This window comes from Lepidothrix coronata, unplaced genomic scaffold (assembly GCF_001604755.1).
Source record: "Lepidothrix coronata isolate B3197 unplaced genomic scaffold, Lepidothrix_coronata-1.0 Scaffold7, whole genome shotgun sequence".
Lineage (NCBI taxonomy): Eukaryota > Metazoa > Chordata > Aves > Passeriformes > Pipridae > Lepidothrix > Lepidothrix coronata.
This window is the reverse complement of record NW_016690187.1, coordinates 8736484-8756806: the sequence shown is the minus strand read 5'-3', so window position 1 is coordinate 8756806 and position 20323 is coordinate 8736484. Positions and strand designations below refer to the sequence as shown.

Genomic DNA, 20323 nt, shown 5'->3' with positions numbered 1-20323 from the left:
GTTTGAGATATTTCTGATGGTTACATGTAGTGTTATGAGAGGAGTAATTTGTGACCCTGCCAATACAAAAGCCACAGAGCAGATATTGAAACCAGCTTGAATGCTAAAGTTGGATACAGATTTACAGCTCAGCTAAAGCTTATTACACTGCTATTGACTTCACTGGAATTGTATCTGTTGCTTACAAAGTCAGACAGTCTTATTAATACATTAACATTTTTAATAAATGGTAAAATGGATCAAAACCTGGCTGACAGCCATTCAAGTTTACCAGTGATATAAGTGTTTCTTTTTGGCAATGAAATACCACTGAGCAGCAGCTCAAAAGTGCTAAGTATGGAGCCTTATGTTTTATTGTCCCTGCTCTTTCCCAGCAGTGAAACTTTCAGAGGCTGCCCAGATTTTGATAGTTATGATGCTTTCAGATGTTCAGAGTAGCAAATAGTTTCCAGCTCACATTCATCCTTGCTGATTTAATTCAATAAGTCGACCAGCAAATACAGCTAATGTTCCTATAAAACAAACTAGCATAAATATGCCAAGGAGAAGATGATCAAGCACCATCGCAACAAACTTCCATTCTTCTGCAGCCTGGGAAAGAAACAAAGGAGATGGTAAAACCTCTGCAGAGCCATGTTTATTATGGGCATTCTTTTAATGTGCTGTCTTGAACAATGGTAAGGCTCTTCTATAAGTTCCATTATTGTTATGCAAAAAATACTCATTTTCTTCTCAAAAGCAGGTCAGTGGTTAAGAAAGCCTAAGCAACCTAGAAATAGAAGTTTCAACACTAAACTTACCAGAAACCCTGGCAATTTGCTGACCGATTTAATTTTAAAAAAATGTTAAAAAGCTTAATTTTTAGGCCAATGGTTACTTTTGAAACAGTTTAAACTGTTGAAAGCAAAAACTTTATTTTGACCCAACTGACTTCAGTTTTTCCATTGTGTTTTCCTTCTTGTGGGATATCTAGGCAATTTCCATTAATTTAACTCTAGTCCCTGCTTTCCATGCCTAGTATATACTCTAAGGTCTTGTAAAACCTTCTTGGTAGCTCCCTTAGTCTTTTTTCCAGTTGTGGCACACTGTGAACCACTTGCTCTGTGACTGCCTTTTCCCTGCATGCCTTTGCTGAGAATCCAGAATGGTAAGGCTGAGCAGAGTGTGAGGCATGAAGTACAGCAGGGCTCAGGATTTCCACCCTGTAACTCTGCTTTAAGCAGTGACACGTGCTGGCCTAAAGCACCTTCTACTTTTGCCTTGGTTGTCCCACAAGTAGAAGAGGCTGTTGTAATTATCTAGAGGATACTGATGGTGAGTACTGGCTTGAGGTGATTCATAAGTGAATACAATGAAGCAACAGCCTTCAGAAGCCATAGCTTTCAGTTCATTTGGGGAACTTGACTTTTGAAACCCCCTGGAAGTGATATCAGCACAAGCAGCTGGGCTCCACTTCCAAAGGGGACACTTGCTGGTAACCTGAAGATCCTCTTTGTAAGCCTAGGAGAAAGTGAAGCCCAGGGATGCTGAAGCCACGCCAGCCCTGCTGAGAATAACACTTTATCTGGAGAGGGGCATAGGAGTCATGGGGAACATGAGACTACAGCCAGAGTCATTCCACATGCTCCAGGAATTTGGTCACAGGAACAAACACCATGGTGTAAATCCTGTCCATGGGAAGGAAGTGCCTCCTTTTCAACAGCATGGGCCAAATTATTTTCTCAGAGAACTCTCCCTGTCTTCAGACTAGCCTGCAGCCCAACAGGAAAGGACTATGACCGTTTAGAAGGGTGAAGTACCAAGACTGAATTACCTCTGCAAAAGCTGTGTGAGCTGTGAAAACTGAAATAAATGAGGGGTTAATTGTGTCAAATGTGCTAGAAGGAGGCAGAACTAGATTTTCCTGGGGAACACTGCCATGTGTGACTCTATATGCTTTTATCCTTCCTTTGGCTTGCAATGTGGAAAAAGTCAGTAATCAGAGTAGCTCATGACGTGCTTCATTTGGAGGGACTACTTGTAACAGTCAGGAATAAAACAAAACCTTTTCAAAAATTGGAATTATCATTTTTTAAGTTACATTTAACACTTCTCAGATAAAACTACTAGTTTTTTGGAGTTTGGCTTGCTTCCTGGTTTTTCAAAAGCAATAGGATCTTGCTTACCGCAGAGGGAAGATGCCCGAGTGGGAGACAGGAGGAATGTGTTTTGGAACTTGCTTACAGTTCTTGAAGCTGCTTTCCTGCTCACAGACACTCCATGTCTATGGCTTCACATACCACATTTAGAAAACCTTAGTACTGACACTTTTTTTCCTTTCTCTTATTTTGGGGGGCCAATATTCAATTACCATCTCAGTTATCTGTCTCTCCTTTTTGACTGTATCAAGGGGAGAAGACTGTCCACTGCTAAAGCCAAATCAGGCCTTGGAGTGTTTTCGTAAGGCAGGGTTATTTTGCCAAAAAAGTAAGATGTAGCAATTTAAAAGCTAGAAATGAATCATGCACAAAAAATGCCTTACATTACTGGCTTCTTGGTCCGATTTCATCGTTTCCGCAATGTATTTGATTCCCTCTATAGCATTTTTCACATCTGGATTTTTGGTAAGTGGGGAGTAGAAGTTGACAGGCACAGAGCCTGACTTCCCAGAAATGTCAGAAATATCAATATCTTCTGCAAAAATATTTCTGTCTTGTTTATCCCTGGATGGTCGTTTCATCGTAGAGAAAAACATGACGTTTGGGATTGTGTCAATAAAGATCTGAAAACAAAGAGGGAAGATGACAGTTTCTGGTCTGTGGGGCTGTGTTACAGATGCAGCTGTGTGCTGAACAAAGACAAGTCTCTCCTCTCCCAGATCGCTTCCCGTGCTGGATCTGCTACAGATTCCCTCTCGGAGTATGTCACAGCCCACGCCTCAGTTTCACTGGGGCTTTTGTCAGCCTCCTGCCCTGGGGCAGAGGGAGTCACCCGCAGGCCTGCCACACCATTTCTTTAAAACATTTCCCCCTGCCATACACCCAACATCCACACATGAAGTGGGAAGCAATGCTCTGGAACAGACCCTCAGTTAGCATGAGCTGGCAGAGCTTTGTTCATCTCATCTAATTTGAAACATATTACTTACAAATCTGACTTGAAGAATAGACTACAAAGAATCTCTTTTGGCTACTTACATTTGACTTTCCTATTACAAATGTTTGATATACATGCATATAAGGCTTACAATAAATTCCTTTGGAGTGACAGAGGCTTGCTGCCAGAGCAATGTTAAGCACATACTCTGTTTGCCTGTTGAAATTTCACTTCTGCAGGGATTATAAGTCTGCAAAAGGATCTTACATAAGCTGTAGCCTTATATAATTAGAGATACACAGAACAATCTCCTTCCATTTCATGGTTTAGTATGAACACAGGCAAACTTCAGTGGCAAGAATTACTGAATGGATCAGATAATTTTTGGTACTGTTTCCCTGGAAAAGAACTTGTAATGACAGACAACCAATTTTTTCTGCATCTTGTGGTTACCATTTAGACTCCTGTGCAAGGATGTCCTCTCTTCCCAAGGGCTGCAGAGCAGCTGTATACTGGAAAAGTACAGAGAAGATTGTTTAGCTTTTGCTAAACTGTCTTTTGCAAAACAGGATGCTGAACTCAGGTATTCCTAATGGCCTTTGTGCTCTGCACTCACGCAGGCCAGGGACTTGGCCACTGGCAGGCAGCAGTGCCTTGCAGTCAGATGGAGAATTAGACCAGGAAAATGTAATATGAGTCCAGATGGACATTTTCTTTTCCCTGTACCTTCAGTTGCCCATGTTTTGTCTTATCTGTTCCCTGCAAGACTCTACCCCAGGGGACAATTGTGTTACTTACAGGAGCACTTTAGTAGTCTTGCTGACTTTATGCACAGCTAAGTAGTAAACACCAGCTCTTGTGCCTAGAGACATTTAACATGATGCATTTACTTCCCCAATTCTTGTTGACTTTTATTAGAAAGCCTGCCAATAATATATGGAGCGTTCAGTGGAAAACAGCGAACATACAAAGCCATAGAGCTCACCTTCCTGACCCAGTGTGGCATGGTGTGAGTGCTTGGAGAGCGGTGGTGGGTGTTGATGACAATGACCGTGATGATGATTGAAGCGATGACAAACACCATTGTAAACAACATGTATTTGCCTATCAGAGGCACTGCACTGGAGGTGGAAGGGATCAACTCCACAATGACCAGAAGGAACACAGTCAAAGACAGCAGGACAGAGATGCTGAGAGTCATTTTCTCACCTGCCATGAAAACAAAACAAACAAAAAAAAGATAATACCTTTGCTGCTCCTATCATCTGGTACAGAAAGTATTTAAGATCCAGGATGTGGATGATAGCTGTTCACAAAAATACAGGTGTGCATTTGGAGTGCTATGGTCTCTGCTGGCATTCAAAATGGTAACTAGGCTGGACAAACCTGAGAGCCTAACAGAGCATCAACTCCAGCACAAAGGTGGGAATTACCAGGTAGGGCTGGGCTGAAGTGTGGGTGAGAGATATGGAAAGTTTACTTGCCAAGAGCATTTCATTATTTGCCAGGGCTGTGTATTTCCAACAATGCAATATATGCACCTAATTAGCACTTGCTCCACAGCCTCCTGGGAGTTTGCTTGCATTACTCTCTGGCTCTGGGCTGAGAGAGCAGACAAAAAAAATCACATATGACACCAGAGGTCAGTTGCTATTTGAGATCTCCCAGTATGTATGTAGGGTGTCAAAAATGAACTATAAAACATTATTCACACATTTTTTTATCTGGTTCAACTTTCTAGAAAGTATTCCACTGAAGAAAAAAAAAATCAACTATTTCATAAGAAGGGACTTACTAAAATCAAGAACTGTGAAAAACTGACAAAAGGCAAAAGGAATGAAGCAGAGGAAATGGTTGCAGGGAGCACAAGCTGCTCAGCAGTGACAAAGGAGGCCAGAATAGGCCAGGATTACTCTCTGTGTCAGACAAGGTAATGTGTGTGAGAAGATAACAAGCTCTCTGCTCTAACATCATGCAGAAGGGCCTCAGTCACCCTTGTGTGCTCACTTACTGCATGATGCACTAACACCCTGACTACCTATCTATGACAAAATATAAAAATTAACCAGCTAAATCTTTGGTTTGCAGAAGTTAACTGGATAGTTAATCAGCAATTTCTGTGAGAAAGCACCTCAAATTATTTCTATGAATAGTTTCGGCTTTTGGCATTTATCCTTTCTTTGCAGAATATTTAGAGCCATTACTTTCAGTGGAAATGTCCAGTTTTTGTGTGCACTAGCCTTGAGGTTGGCTAGTGATTTCAAATACTATGAATTTCTCAGGAATTTGTTAGAAGAGCAATTTCTATGGCAGTAGAATGAATAAATTTACATACCTGAATCTGTGGGTAGGTAAAAAACTAACCCTGTTAAAAAGGAGAAGAGCAGGCAGGGGATGATGACATTCACGATGAAGTAGAGAGGCAGGCGTTGCATGAGGAAGTGGTAGGTGATGTCCAGGTAAGGGGTATCAGGACAGCAAGCATAGTAAACCCAGTGCTTCCAGCCACGGTAATCCTTCATCACCCACTCCCCACTCTCCATGAAGTTACTCAGATCTGGACGGTCACTCTCCTGGCAGCAAAATCCCAAACAAATTCTTAATACCAGATGTTCTGAACCAAATCAAAACTTGGCACATTTGGCTCAGGAACAGGATTCCAAATAACTCAGGCACTTCATGATTTTTGTGAGCAAACCACTCTTGTCTGTGTTATTTTGCCTTAGAATATCAGCCTCTACACAGCATTCAAGTCAATATTTTACAGTTAAGGACAGTAGACTGAATAAGTATTACAAATAGGAATTGTACCTGAGGGGCCAGGGAAAGAGTCCCTGGCAATGGAAAGTCATGAGCAGAGAAAATGCAGCCCCCCAAAAAACCCAAGGAAACAGAGGCAGGACAGGCAGCACCATAAGGAGCAGTGTGAAGCTGACAGAGGATAGACAGGTAGGAGACTGTTAGGGCCCAGGAATTATACGTGTGCAGAATTTTAGAAGCCAAACCAGGAAATATTGTCCTGGATCTACAAAAAGGGCTTTTCTATTTTACAGGTAGTGCCTGCTTGTTTTTCCAGTCAAAACGAGATCATATTCCATTCTAAATCTGAGATTTCCCTAAAAACATACTCAGGTCTTTACTGCTTTTCCCAATTACAAACTCCTTGCTTACCGGGTTAATAACAACCATTGTCCCATCATACGTCCAAGTTCCCAACTTCATACTGCAGTTCTGCTCGTCAAATGGGAAGTGCGTGACTATAATTTCACAGTAACTCTTAAAAATAGCTGGTGGTGTCCAGGTGATCAGACCTGTGTGCTCCAGAAGGACTTTGGTGTATTTTACAATGGCAAAGTCACCATCTGCGCTGCAAAAGGAACAAGGACATTAACAGCAATATGGGCAGCATAATTGACATGGTCACAAAAGGATTTCTGCCTGTGGGTCAGCTGGTCCCCCAGTGCCATTGCCCCTTCTCCTGGAGAAGCTTGCTCTGAGAAATACTACCCACTGGATCAAATGTTATGAGAAAACTGCCCCACCAAAGTGGTGCCATGGGGCAGAGCTCCCCCTCCCACCCTCCTTCCCCAGGCAGCTGGCACTCCTTACTTGTTGTAAAGAACAAGGTCTGGCCGCCAGATATCATCCGAAGGGATGCGGATTTTTTTCACGCCACCATAGTCATCTGGATTCCACTTGAGGTTGACGTCTATCCATTGCTAAAGAGGGAAGATTTCAGTCCCTGAAAACCTCTTCTTGCACTTCTGGGGGTAGTTTTAGTACTTCCTAGAAACAACACCTCCCTTGCTTCAGGATATGCAGGTAAGCATAAATATATGGGAGTGGGACCCCCAGCTCATTTTTTCATTAATTTAAATTTTGGTTTAAGAAACTTATTAAAAAAACCAAAAAAACCCAAAAAGTAAATAACACAAAAGATAAATATATTACAAGTCTACTATTTGAAATACAGTGCAAAACATTTTTCTTAAGACTCTTATTGTCTAGAGCATTTTATTATTGAGACCCTAAGAAAGAAGAAATGCTTTGCTAGCTGACCCCACCTGTCCAAATTGCCCCTGAAAGTATGGCAGAGTAATTAATTCCCGGCTGTGTCCAGTGTGTTTATTTGAATTAGATGAAATGGTTGAGAATATTTAGAGTTACCTGTTTCAGGCGTACATTGGTTGTCACAATCTGATTTACTTCATCCTTAAAAAAAAGAAAGAAAAGAAGGAAGAAAATAAAAAAAAAAAGAAGGCAGTAACAGCAAACAGAATTAAAGGAGAAAAATTGTTTCCTTAGAAAGAAAACCCACTTTGGCACTGTCACATAAGCCAGCTGATCAACATGTACCACACATTCATACCGTACCACGCTAATCAGCTGGATGAGCTGCAGCCCGACGGTGACGACGACAGCGTCCCGATGGTCCTCCACTGGGCGCACCACCTTGTTGTAGTCCCTGAACAAGTCCTCAACAAGGCGAGTCTCGTGTTCGTAGCACAGGGCCAGCCCAGCTGCAGAACAGCAGGGGTGGCACCAGTGAGACGGGGCAGGGAACAGGCTACAGCACCGTCAGACTGAGGTGGGCATGAAGGAAATACTGACAACACCAAGCTGCTGCTGGGGGGGACTCCTCATTTCAGACATGCAAATGCCATCAGTGGGGGTAACTGCCTATCTGATTTGGGTACAGCTTAGGGGTTGGAGGCAACAACAGCCTCCAACCAGGAGATGAACAAAACCAAATAGCCAGGATTGTGGACATCAGACTGAGCATTAGAAATCTCCTCCAGGATTTTCCAGCCTGCAACTGTGCTAACATGCAATAATTGTGGACAGTTAAGCAGAGAGAATACACAATATCAGGGATTTCTAATGTTGGCTTCTCCACCTTCAATTCCACAGACTTGCCTGTGACAGTAACATTAAAGGAGAGGGCCAACACATCAGTCATTGAGATGAAATCACCACCCAGACTCCTTGCATCTGCAATCTGAGCAGAACAAGAGCTCCTCTCCCCGATGGGAGTTGCTCAGGTTGTGCAGGTGGTGAGAGAAGAAAAACCATTCACTATGTGGGCTCCATTTCTTTTTCCTCACGGGAGGTCTCAACCTGTCTTTAGACAGCTCTGCCCACAGGCTGCTCAGTGTGACTTGGCAGTGCTGTGTCAAAGAGCCCTTGTAAGAAAAACGTCACAAGTGAAAACGGCAGGGAGCAGTTCTGTTCCAGTGGAACCCTCATAGTATCTGTGCATGGCATTGCCCTCCTGAGGAGCAAGGGCACAGAAAAACAGACGGACCCCGTTTCGAGAGACCCTGTGGCAGAACACGCAGGTACATGATGTGCTCAGCTTGTAGCTGCTTCACTGTTACAGGGGAGTAAAGGAAAGGGAAGGGCTGCTTGGGGATGTTTTTGTATGTATCCCCTCCTAAACGTAGTGAGAGGGAACAGAACAGTTGATCCTCACTGCAAGCATTTCTGGCAGATCCCACCCTTGCCTCCCCCTCTCAGTTGAATCCTGGACCATTGAAGTCAATAAGAATTTTGGTGCTGACTGCAACCTAAGCTAAGATTTCCCCTTGTTTCCTAACTGACTTTTCATCAGCTTTTATATAGCTGAGATTTCCAAGGATTCTGTCTTGGCCTTGTCCTGCCATGAGATTATATTCAAATACTTGGATGCCAATGAGAAAAGCCTGTCACAGACAGGCACTGCTTTTTTCCCCTGCCAGAAAGGCTGGGCTATGGTGGTGGGAGTCATCTTTCAATTTTTAAGTTATGATCACAACATCACATCTAATTCAAACTCTTTGCTATGTTCCATTAATCCGATTAAAATTGCCCCCTTCTGGTGTGCCTCGGTAGGAATTTAATATACTGCTTGAATTCGGTAAAACATTTTTAGGATCACAAAATAGTTATTTTTTTAAAGGACAGTTTAAAAAGAATTATCTCGGTACAACACATGCAGCTGCAAATCAATTCGACCTCTTTATCAGTCATTCCACAACATAATGAAATTTCTTGTAAAAACTTTTTATATTCCAAGCTGTGCTAAATAGATCCTTTCATATATTTTGAAATACACGTAGCACTAGGGAAGATGGGAGCAATTAAATGCAAAACCAGAAAAACAATTAAACCTAGAATCTCAATTCAAAATATCTGGTGCCTGAAATTAGAAATATCTGAACTGCTAATGCACTCCAAAGCTCTCCTTTAAATTATTTGGTGCGTTCATAAAACTTTATCAGTAGGACAGGCTGCTCCCAGAACACATATTCACTCATTCTGATGTATATGCAAAGCCCTGGTCCCACACATTCAGGAAGGAGATGACCCCTTTCAAGGCTGGAACACCTTTACCTGCAGAGATAAGGAGGAGTATGTGATGGACCTTCATCATCCCAGCTCCCTCTTGCTGCAGTCATACAGATGAAGGCCCGCACAAAACACCTTTAAGGTCTGTTCAGAGGAGGGCTGTGCTGCCTCCTGCCAGGGTGCTGCCAAAATATAACTACCAGGGTATTGATTTACAGCACCTGTTTTGGGAATGACAGCTGAGGGCCACTGCACCACCGGGTTGGAAATGGGAGCACAGTGTGTTTCACCAGACAAATATCTTCTGCAGTTTACAAAGGTCATTTTTTCTCAGTGGCAATGTGATCTGTGACTTAATAAACAAATAAATCCACAAATGAAGCTAAGGAAGAATTATCTGTAAGTAACTGAACATCTGAGTGATATCTCGGAAACTTTCTGAGCTGAAGACCCAAAGTTGTGTGTCACCCTTTTGAACAGAGCAACTTGCCAGATTTAGGATTTTGTTTCTCTGAGAGAAAACAGATCACAGTCATTTATTTCTGATACACCCTCAACAGCATATAGATGACATGCTGGGTTGAGGCTGCTCACTTGGCCTTACAGACAGATGGGAAATCTTCAAAGAAGTGAACAAATACATTGAAGAGAGATCCATCTCCTTGAATCTACTGGAATTTTCAGAAGGTACCTAGTAGAGTCCCCACATTGAAAGCTGTTAACTAACCTTAGTAACCTGAAGCAAGAGGGACACCCTCTCTCCCCATCCCACCATCCATATACTTACTGAACTCATAAAGTCAAACGGTAGGAACACGGCTGGTGGTTTTGACAGCAGGCAGATCCAGTGGATTCCTGTAGGGCATTCAAGTGCTTGCTCTTTATTGCCATAAATCACCTGGAAAAGCAGTGAAAAGCGGTGTGTTTGGTAATAACAAGCAATTATTCAGGCTAACAAAAAAAATAAGAAACTACGAAGAATTGTCTGTCTATCTGTCTATCTATCTCATATATATATGACTGTCTACTCTGAGCTCACCAATATCACTCAGGAACAAAATCTTGAGAGAGATAATCTCGTGAAGTGTCCAGCAGTTCCTAGGAAAGAAGATGAAGCAAATATGAATGATGCTGAAAATCCATGATGACCTGAGTGTTCTTCGCAGTTCCAGTCCTCTGGTTTTAAAAGACTTGGAAAAGGCCCGGGAGAAAGTGACAACATCCACAGTACAAACTGGCTTCTGTACCTGGAACAGATAGATAGTAAGAACCAGCAGCCTGAAAGAGAAGCCAGAGAGAGAGCTTTAGTAGAGTCTGTAAAATACCAGATGGTCTGGAGAAGGCAGATTCGGATTCACTAGCTGTCCCCAGGCAAAAAAGTAGAGGGCATTAAGGGAAACTTAGAGTTGTCATGCTTAACCAAGACTCTCCTTCACACAGCATGGCTGCAGTGGAGCATGATGCCACAGGAGTGTCTGGTTGTCAGAGGTTTGTCTGTATTCAGAAAAAATAGTTTGATAAATTAATTTCATACTATTAAGTACACCCCCCAGTCCTTCTAAGAAGTCTGTCACAGAAGTCCCAGAATCACAAGTCCCAGGTGGCTGCAGTAGTGTCCTGGGGATATATTGCCTAATGCTTATGCTGTTCTTGTATTTTCCCTAGGCACCTATCATGTAAAGACAGGACATGGCACTGGATCATCTGCCACAACCACTCTTACACACTGTACCAAATTCCCTTTTCCAGAAAACATTGCCGGCAAAAACCTTTCTTAGCTTTGCCTCTGGGTGACACCAGATGCATTTTCTATTTCTGCTGGGTAGCCTTTGTGCTGGCTGCCAGCTGGTTTGGTGTTTCACACTGGATGCCTTTATTATTATTATTATTATTATTATTTTTAATCAGTCTCCCTCACCCACTCCCCTCCACTAAGTCAGCATTCAGCAGTCAGCATTTACATTTATCCTCCAGTAAAAACTCTCCATCTACATAACTGGCCTTCTTCCTAGCTAATTCCCTGACAGCAGCTCCCATTGTTGCAGCTATCTTATTTCAAACCAGCGTCTGACTGCTTCCAGCCTTTATCCCAGGCCAGGCAGCTGCCGTGAATAGCAAAGATACAATTGCATGGAGGCATGGCTGGAATGCCGACCATGGCCCTCCGGATCCGTTCAGGGTCTCTCAAAGCATTCCTACCCACCCCAGGCAGGGCTGGCAGGTTCACTTTGAAACAGGTGGAGAAGAGTGTTACCACACTGGCAAATTATAGCTCTTGGGTTACATAAGTTTCTGTCCCCCTCCCTCTGAAAAGGTCTAACTCTTGGAGTCAGCAGGGTGCAGAGTTTGTAGGGGTCCTAAAAAATCTGTGGCTTTAGCAAGGGGTTATTTCTTGTGCAGCTGAGCTGAGCACTCCCAGCCTGGGAGCCAGGCACCTGGAAGAGGAAGAAGCGGGTATTTGGAGAAGGCCTTTAGGGAGCAGCAGCCTGGCTGCAAGGAATGTTCCCTGGCAGAGGCACAAGGCCTTTTCCCTCCCAAAAAAATCAAGGCAACCTGACCTACTGTGGTTAAATATGGACAGAGAAGTGAATGCTGTTTGCTGTTAATGGGGGAATGTGACCCATATGACCAAGGTGAAAAAGCAAGGGGAGGGAACAAGCTACACTGAGTGCCTGAATTTGATCCATCGCTAGGATGGGAAGTTTTTTTGCCTTCAGAGTATTCAGAGAATTTTTTGACAAATATTTTATTCCCACACAATCCCCCTTCTTATGTCTATCTTGACTCCATGCTTTTTGGCTTGTTTTTTTGAGCCCCCTCACCAGCTCCCAGACATGAGAGACACTACCCACCATGCAAACAGCAGACCAGCCTTGTTCAGATTGATTGGAAAGCAGTAGAACTCACTGCTTTCTGAATTTAGGGCATCGTTCCTTCCATCCATGTACAAGGAACAAGTGCTGCAAGGCCGCTCCTGCCCAGAGGAAGTCGGTCATGAACAAGTGCTCCTACAAGTAGGTCTCTTTGTCAGGGTGATATCGTACAGACACAGTGCAAGCGAACAGAATACCCTAATGCTTCTGACAGAGTGAGGAATACAAGATTTTAACTGAAATTTTGGTCAAGGAATTGTATGCATAAAGACAATGCCTGATGGAAGAGAGACAGTGCCAGAGGCTCCAACAGATATGTGGACGACACGGTCTGTGGGAGGGTGGGGGTGATGTGAAGCAGAAGCAAAAGCAGTAAAAAGAACAGAGAGAGATTAGATAGTACATCAGGGAAATTAAAGGAACAAAAGCTGAAAAATAACAGCACCGTTCATTTAGGGGAGTTAGCTTTCTAATGCAGTATATACCTTTTTTAATACATTTTTGTATCAGAAAAACGGCACTGTTGGTGACAGTAAATTATGGCAGCACTGGACAAGAGAAGGCAGATGGTTAGACAAGTATCTGTGAGTTTGCCATGTGTTTGTTCCCAGATTGCCCCTGGTTACAGTCATCATGGCACACATTCCCCTCTGGAAGCCCTCGCAGGAGCCCGGCGGCTCTGCTCGATGGCCGCCAGATGGCAACAGCTGGCTGAGGGGATGAGCGGGCACAGGGCGGCCTTTGGGAGCGCCATCGCACAGTCCCTGGCAAGAGAAAACAGCGGGAGGACATAGTTTCTAGAAGAAATTCATTCGAGGAATTAGCGACAGTCTTGAGATGCTGAAGGACTGCACTTCCCTGTTCATTCCAGTGCCCATAAGAATATGCTGAGCATTAATATACACATCAGTAGGTACTGATAAATAGGATTAAATTCCTCAAATCAAGAAATTCAAAGTTGCAGTTTTCCATACTTAGACACACCTCCACCAAGTCACAAATATATTTTATTCCCGTGGATATTTGTAGCAAATTTGGTTTCAGCATATATTTTATTTGTTTCCTTTTACACCACCAAAGGAATTGAAAATACCAAAAACTTGCTCAAAAGCAGTGGTCTTAACCCGTGCAGTTACAGAGATTGCAAGTTACAGCATAGACACGGTGCACACATCTAATCTGAAGGATGCTTCTGAAAAAAAGAACTTGAGTCTGGAAAGAAAGAACAAGGAAGAAGTCCACAGTCAGACAGAGAAACCACAATCACGAAAGACATAGTTAGATCAGTTTCACAACTGCTAACTTATTGCAGGTGAGAAGAAACACTGCTCCCCATGCCAGCCCTCATGGTCATGCTTCTCAGACAAAAATGACACTGGCAACAGAGACTCATTTAGCCATTTTGGGCAAGGCAGGTGCAGCAGTGAGAATGGAGACAGAAATAAATGTAAACACAATCAGGAGAGGTGACAGACAGACACAAGCTGAGCAGTCACAAAATGTCCAAGGAATTGGTAAACAGGCTAGAGTTTCACATGGCCTTTCTGTTATGGACACTCCAGAAAACCAGTCCTGGAGCTGAATAAAGTTTCTGAAAAGAGCAGTGGCGTATTCAACCCCAGCTGTCACCCCTGACACAATTGCTTCTAGGGCCCCAATCTGATTAAAAGGCTTGTCTCTGGGATCTTGGTGGGTCATACTGGAAAGTCAAACAAGACAACAAAAGAGGACAAGTCCATTAGCTGTGAGGTTTGCTCTACCCTGCTCCTGTGGGCCACTCTGTCAGCATAGCAGCTTGTATGAACCATGCTAGAGTGGTGGGGACAGCAAAGGAACAGCTTTGCTGGTCCATCTCCTCTGGTAGACTTTCCTGCACAGCAGGACTCCTGAGATACTCTGCTTCTGTGGTCAGGAAAATCTCATTCATTCTCAGATGCAGGTAGGTGGCACCTATATTTATTAAAGGCTCTGCCCTTTTTCAGCAGCTCAAGCTGAAAAATGTACTTAGCCTGGCACAGATCATTACTGCTACTTGTTCCGAACTTCATCTGCCATCACCAGCCATGAATTCTCTCTGCAGATGCAGAAAACTCCACAAAGCACAAAAGTCTGGCAGCTGATAGTAAAACTAGGCAGAGAAGGTGGCCTGTATGTCAAAGTTGGGAACTAGATGGCTACTGCCAGATCTGCCACATCCTGACAGTGGAGACATCCAAGGCAGTGTTTAAATGACTGTTAGGCATCCGAGTGCTATGTTATCTTAGCAGTGTCTGCCTCTGGAGGTGGCATTATATCATCATATATTTTTTGGGTGCACATTCTGATGCTATTTGTAAGTATATAGTGGAGTTACTACCAGCAGAGTAAGTGGAGCCTGGCATTGCCTGGCTTCTGGAAATGCATGTATCATATCCCTTCCCTGTTTCATACAGTGGCTTTCATGAGTGGGACCACAGGCAGTATTTAGCCTGAAATATTTCTCTGGATGCTAACATTTATCTGCTCAAATACACCTATCTGTTTCTAAAGGCAGATGATTCTCCATTGGAGTAACTGCAGGGCAGACTGTTCAAGTTTAGCTTTACATGAAAGCAAGCTGCTTGTTCAGCTCCCATGAGGTCTGACATGTTTTGGCCAGTATTACACAGCTCAGAGTTTTCCTGAAGACATTTTGAGGGGTGCTCCACTAAACAGTCAGTGGAAAGAAGAGCTGGCAATGTGGGAAGTATGTTTTAATGCTTAAAAACTGCTGCATGGATTAACTGACACAGACTGTTCTATGATTGCTGGCCCACAAGGATATAATTGACTACAACCCTTTCGCAATGTCATCACTCCAAAATACAAAGGCAATTAACTCCTGTAACATGGAGCACCCCACAGCACATTCCCCACATAACCCCAGCTACAGAATGAGAGCACAAACATCCATCTGGATGTCATCTGCTCCCCATAGGGTGCCTACACTGTGGTGAGAGGCAGACATGCTAAACCACCCCACATCACACCTGCAGTAAGTGCAACTAGGATAAACTTTTGTGATCCTGAAAACACCTCTGTAACCCTGCGAGAACCCCATGACATCTAGCTTCGAGGTGCAGGTTCTGTCATTGCCAGTATTATCTGGATAAACACATAGAAACAAGTTTATTTTTAATTCTGCTAGTAGGTTGAGTGGCAGAGCACTCTCCCTTCACACATGGTGCTTCCCCTCCATAAGCCCTCACTGATCCTAGAAAACACTTAACACAGATCTCTGTGATGCATCCCTCTCACCTGGGGCTGCAGTGTTTGCTTTTAGAAAGTCAACATCTACCTCACTGTGCTAAGCCATCACAGCGTTTTAAAGCAGGAAACGCCACCCTCTAACCATGCTGTCCATTAGCTCCCAGGGACAGATTTCTATTCCTGCACATGACACACTTGGATTTGTTGATGTGTGCTTTACCCGGGACTGACCTCACGGCAAATACTCGCTTTTATTGCTTACACTGGGATATTTGCCAGCACACACAGCATTTTCTTGGTAATTAGTGGAAAATACTGACTTCTGGTGTGTAGCTCTCACCTGTCATACAAAGTTTATTTTGCCTTTTTGGCAGCCTGTAAGATCTTTACCATGTTCCTCTTGTGTTGGACAATAGGGAACTTGCAAGTTTGTGTTTATAACTGATAAACCAGAAAAAATATATACCCTAAACTCCAGAAATACCTTCCAAGTGATAACTGGGTCGCTGCAGGAGGGGTGGGGGCTGGCAGTGGCGAGGCACACGTGAGTGGGACTGCACACCGGGCATGAATCAGGGGCTGGTTCCCACTCCTCTGACAGCCCCAGGACTTTGTACTTGGAATTGCACATGAAGCCAAATTCCAGGTTTCCCTGTTCACCAATATTTGGGATTTGGCATGAATTCAAAACACCACACTCAGGGCAGTTTGGGAAATATCTTGGTAAACACACAGCACAGCGAGGGGAGCAATGTGAGTGTAACCCAAGCCATGCAGGAACGAGAGGAACAGTCGCTTAAGAGAAACTGGCATTGGAACAGAGACTTCCAGTTTAACGATTCTTAACAAAGCCTAGTCTCCAGATTAGCCTAATTGTGAAATTCATCCTCCTAGCAGACAAAAGCCACATCTATGCTGACTTGTCACACAGCCCTGGAGTTTGCACACAGCCTGCGTTCACACATAAAAGCTCCCAGTGCAGCACGGCAAGTGGCTTCGTGGTGTGAGCAGCTTAGCAGTGTCCATGTGATACACATTATTCCATTACAACATCCAGCCCAACCATACTGTCTTCATTAAGAAGAGAATATTCCATATGACTATTTTCTGGGGTCAGTTCTGAAGACTTTACGATATCTTTCCTTTTTTCTCTTTCTGTGTCCCCTGCAATTGTAGGTCACTGGTGATATACTGGGATGGGTATTGGGAAGGCTGCTCACTGACTACTGGCTCTCCAGGAAGGTTATGACAGCACCAAGAGCCTCATTCTTAACTAACACTATTAGCAAACTGACACAATGCCTTAGGAATGAGGCTAACTCTGACATCAGAGCTGCAGTTGAAAAAGGGAACATTAGTGGGGTTTTCTCTCCCACCAGTGCAAGAGAGGGAGAATGTCAGATCCCTCCTGATGCTGGGAGACACTTCCAAACCAAGGATGGACACAGATCACGGAACAAGCCAGTCCACACTTTCCATGGCAGTACCTCCAGCTTTTTCTTTAGCCTCCTGTGCTGCCAATATCCTCACCAGGCAATGACAAGCCACTTCTTTGCTGTAACTTCAGACCAACCCTTTATGGTACAGAGAGAGAACTTCAAAGTAAGCCACAGGCAGGCCAGAACTCTTCCTCCAATGAGGGGGTACAAAGGAGCTGTAGGGACTCAGCATTGTACCATATTTGAAATTATTAAGAATAGTGAGCATCTGGATTGCTGCACGTAGACTATTGGGGTGTGGGGATTTTTAACAAAATTTAAAACCAATGTATCTGCTGTACTGTAACAAAACTGGAAATTATGCCTTTTCTTCATAAGACAAGATTATGTGTGGACTGGGGAAGTACTTCCAGGAGAAGTTCACAGTTTTCTGTGAGGAAGTGATTTGCAAGTGTCAGTGCAACTCACCTTGCAACAGCCCCCCCTTCATGTGTATTTCATCATTTGCCTCCGCCTACTTTTAATAAAAATGCTCAGCTGGGCTTTGAACCTCTCTTTTTGTGAGGTATCTTAGACACCACCACCATGGTGCAGGACAACTCACCTTACAGCAATCTCAGTGTACAGCAGTTTAGTGGAAGATGTCATGTGAGAGGTGTTGTATGGTACAAACAGCGTATGTCCAGCATCACAATGCTGGAAAACATGAGTTCTTTTGAGTTTAGTGAGCGATCCTTCAAGCAAGCTTTAGGATACACCACTTTAAGAATATTAATCTACAAAATGAGTAATTTTAATAGTTTAGAGAATCCTATTTGCATTAGTGACACAGTTAGTAATAAGACAAAAAAAAAAGAGGCAAAGAGAAAAAGCTTAGCATTCAATCTCTAGGCTTGATAGGAAGAAAGAGAAATTACAGGCAACACAGTGCTTGAAAATAAATCCTGGTTGGCTGCCAAATGTATTTTTCAAAACAATGCCTAATTGCCTCAGGAAATACATTAATCAAAGGCTCCCAGAGGCCTAAGAACCATTTGCTCCAATCCACCAAGGCAGAGTACTGATAAAGACCTGAGTAATGTAAGGAGCTACATATGTCCTTGAGACAGAATACATGTAAAATAGGAGAGGACATCTAACTAAAACCTTTTAACCAAGTTCTTTTAGCAGCTTACTGACATCACTCTTAGGAGAGATCAAAAAAATAAAAATGCTATTCTGACCATGAAACCAGCAACACACATCAGATAATTTAATTGAACCATGCTGTCCAAACTGAACTATAGAAGGCAACATCAAGAAGAGTATCTCTATGGTGCAGCTCACATTATGGAGAGAGACAATTAGGCCAGTATGAAGAACTGATCAGTTTATGCAAGGGCTCTGGAGTGTTCTCCAAATATATATATATATATATATAACCCCAAATGTCCACGACCAAGGCAGATGAAGAGTGTGCTAACAACTGAAGGAGAGTTGGACCCCTCAATGCATATGTAAGGCTTCCTCCTCTCTGCACATCAGTCTGGGGTCCTGGGATTCAGCTGGAGGTGGAGCTCACAGTGACAATCAGCCCAGTGCTGCAGAGAGGACACCCTGGGGAGGTTTGCTGGAGGTACAGTACCAAGCCCCTCAACCAACTTCTCATGACCCACTGTCAGGCACACTCCTGCCAGCAGGAGTGGCCAAAGCAGAAGGCACTCTTGTCTTACATGGTTTGCTCAGCAGTTGCTTTAAACCAGAATACATGTCCTAACTCTCCTCCTCATGCATTACATAAGCTTTCTAGGGCTGAGGTGTAGTTGCTAAGCAGTAATTTTGCATGACTAAAAAAGAAACCCATGATTGCTAGGTTCACTAAATGTTTTTTCCCCTTATTGCGATATAATTATAGCTATAATAAAAACATTGCAGAACATTCATCAGCATGCAAAAATTAGGTCAGGAACAGAGCAAGTATATCATATATGCCTTTTAGAAGCCTTTTTTTCTTCCTTTGCCATTGGAGGGGGAAGGACAGGAAAAGTTTGGTATTGCATAAAATCACAATTAACAGGCTTTTCCATCCTGTCAGCTAACCTGACATTAGCAGAAGTTCATGTTTCAAATGGCAGCTTGCTTCTCTCATCACAGAGGTCTCCTAAAGCCTCGCCAAAGGTTCCCCTCCTGTGTGCCTCAGCACACAGCATTTTCCTTCTGCTCTGCAGTCTGAAATGGGGACAGTGACACATCCCTCCAGTGGGGAGCTGGAGGCAGATGTGGCCCCATCCAGGAAAGGAGCCCTGCACCCAGACCAGGTCCATGGGGCACACATGCCATGCAGAGCGGGTCCGGTGCGCTGCTACATGCCAGGCTGCCATGCACTCTGTGGGCTCACAGGGAGGGAGCCCGGAACCAAGGCACTCCGTGCCAGCCTGCTGCCAGCTGGGACATCTTTTGCATGGAGTTTCAGAGGCTGGGCCCAGTCAACCGTGTGCTGAACCACTGGATTAATTCAGTGCTGGGATATTTTCCTGAAATTGCTGCAAAATTTCTTCCCTTTTTCCCTTTTTATCCTAAAGCTCCTAATTATGTCCCCAAACACTGTCCAATATAGCTTTCCCTCTCCAATATTTCTGATATTTAATTTTTTTGACATAAATTTTAACACTTACTCACTGCCTCCATAATTTTTAATAATTTTGCCTTTCTTTATCCTTGGTGAGGACTTGCTTTCCCTCATGGTCTGTGCAAATTCCTTGACTGCTGACAACTCATGTGTCTTGCCAGTGCCCTTCATTTCTTCCTTAGAAGTCCAAGGAAGAAGGTTGCCACAGTTTAATCCCTTCTTTCTCATCTTTTTCACTGTGCCAACTGCCCTGTGATAAGATGTTGCCAGCGAGTTGGTTCCTCCGCCCAGCCTCACCCTGACCTGCCCACACCTATCCCTTGGCACTGGAGACAACACATATTTATCATGGAAATAAATTCCTTCGGAGAACAAATCAACTTAGTGATAGCCTTCGCTTCTTATGACCTAGATTATTTGTTGTGTTGTCACTTAACTAATACAAATAGTAAAAATACCAGATTTCCGTGTTTAATTAAAAAATTGAATAAATGAAACTTAAATCATGTAATTGCCTATATGCCCATGGGAAATATCTTCCTGATTAGCAAAAAGAAGTATCAAATTCACTGCAAAGACAACATTTATTTCTGTACTACCTGTTTTAATGATTACCCATCAGGAAAGATCAGTTTCATTCCAACGGTAACAAAAACAAGATTAAAATGGAGGCTTTGCCTACACACTTCATGGGAATAAAAAAATAGTCACTGGATATTGATTCCTGTGATTCCAAATCAAGCAAGTACTTCATTGATTGTTGGGGTCCTCAA

At 43.4% G+C, this 20323-nt stretch overlaps 1 protein-coding gene across 2 annotated transcripts; it reads right to left on the bottom strand.

Annotated features, from left to right (window-relative positions):
- Positions 1 to 321: 321 nt before the first annotated feature.
- Positions 322 to 9569, bottom strand: CHRNA1 (cholinergic receptor nicotinic alpha 1 subunit). Of its 2 annotated transcripts, none has more exons than XM_017839031.1 (9): positions 9452 to 9569; positions 7450 to 7595; positions 7243 to 7287; positions 6685 to 6794; positions 6247 to 6442; positions 5411 to 5648; positions 4061 to 4284; positions 2522 to 2761; positions 322 to 591 (listed from the first exon to the last, which is right to left on the bottom strand). In XM_017839031.1, exons 1-9 carry the CDS (start codon positions 9510 to 9512, stop codon positions 460 to 462), a joined length of 1392 nt encoding a protein of 463 aa, XP_017694520.1. In that variant the 5' UTR covers positions 9513 to 9569; the 3' UTR covers positions 322 to 459. The 2 variants fall into 2 exon arrangements, with proteins under 2 accessions (XP_017694520.1, XP_017694529.1); XM_017839040.1 differs by having other exon boundaries at positions 9448 to 9552.
- Between the last annotated feature and the right edge of the window lie 10754 nt (positions 9570 to 20323).

Excerpts from the sequence above, each read along its gene's own strand:
- CHRNA1 (XM_017839031.1), bottom strand. The coding sequence starts at position 9,512 with ATGACTGCAGCAAGAGGGAGCTGGGATGATGAAGGTCCATCACATACT. Across the intron at positions 6,795-7,242 it reads CCAATGTACGCCTGAAACAG|CAATGGATAGACGTCAACCT; the intron begins GTAACTCTAAAT and ends TTCCCTCTTTAG. Across the intron at positions 592-2,521 it reads CGGACCAAGAAGCCAGTAAT|GCTGCAGAAGAATGGAAGTT; the intron begins GTAAGGCATTTT and ends TTTCTTTCCCAG.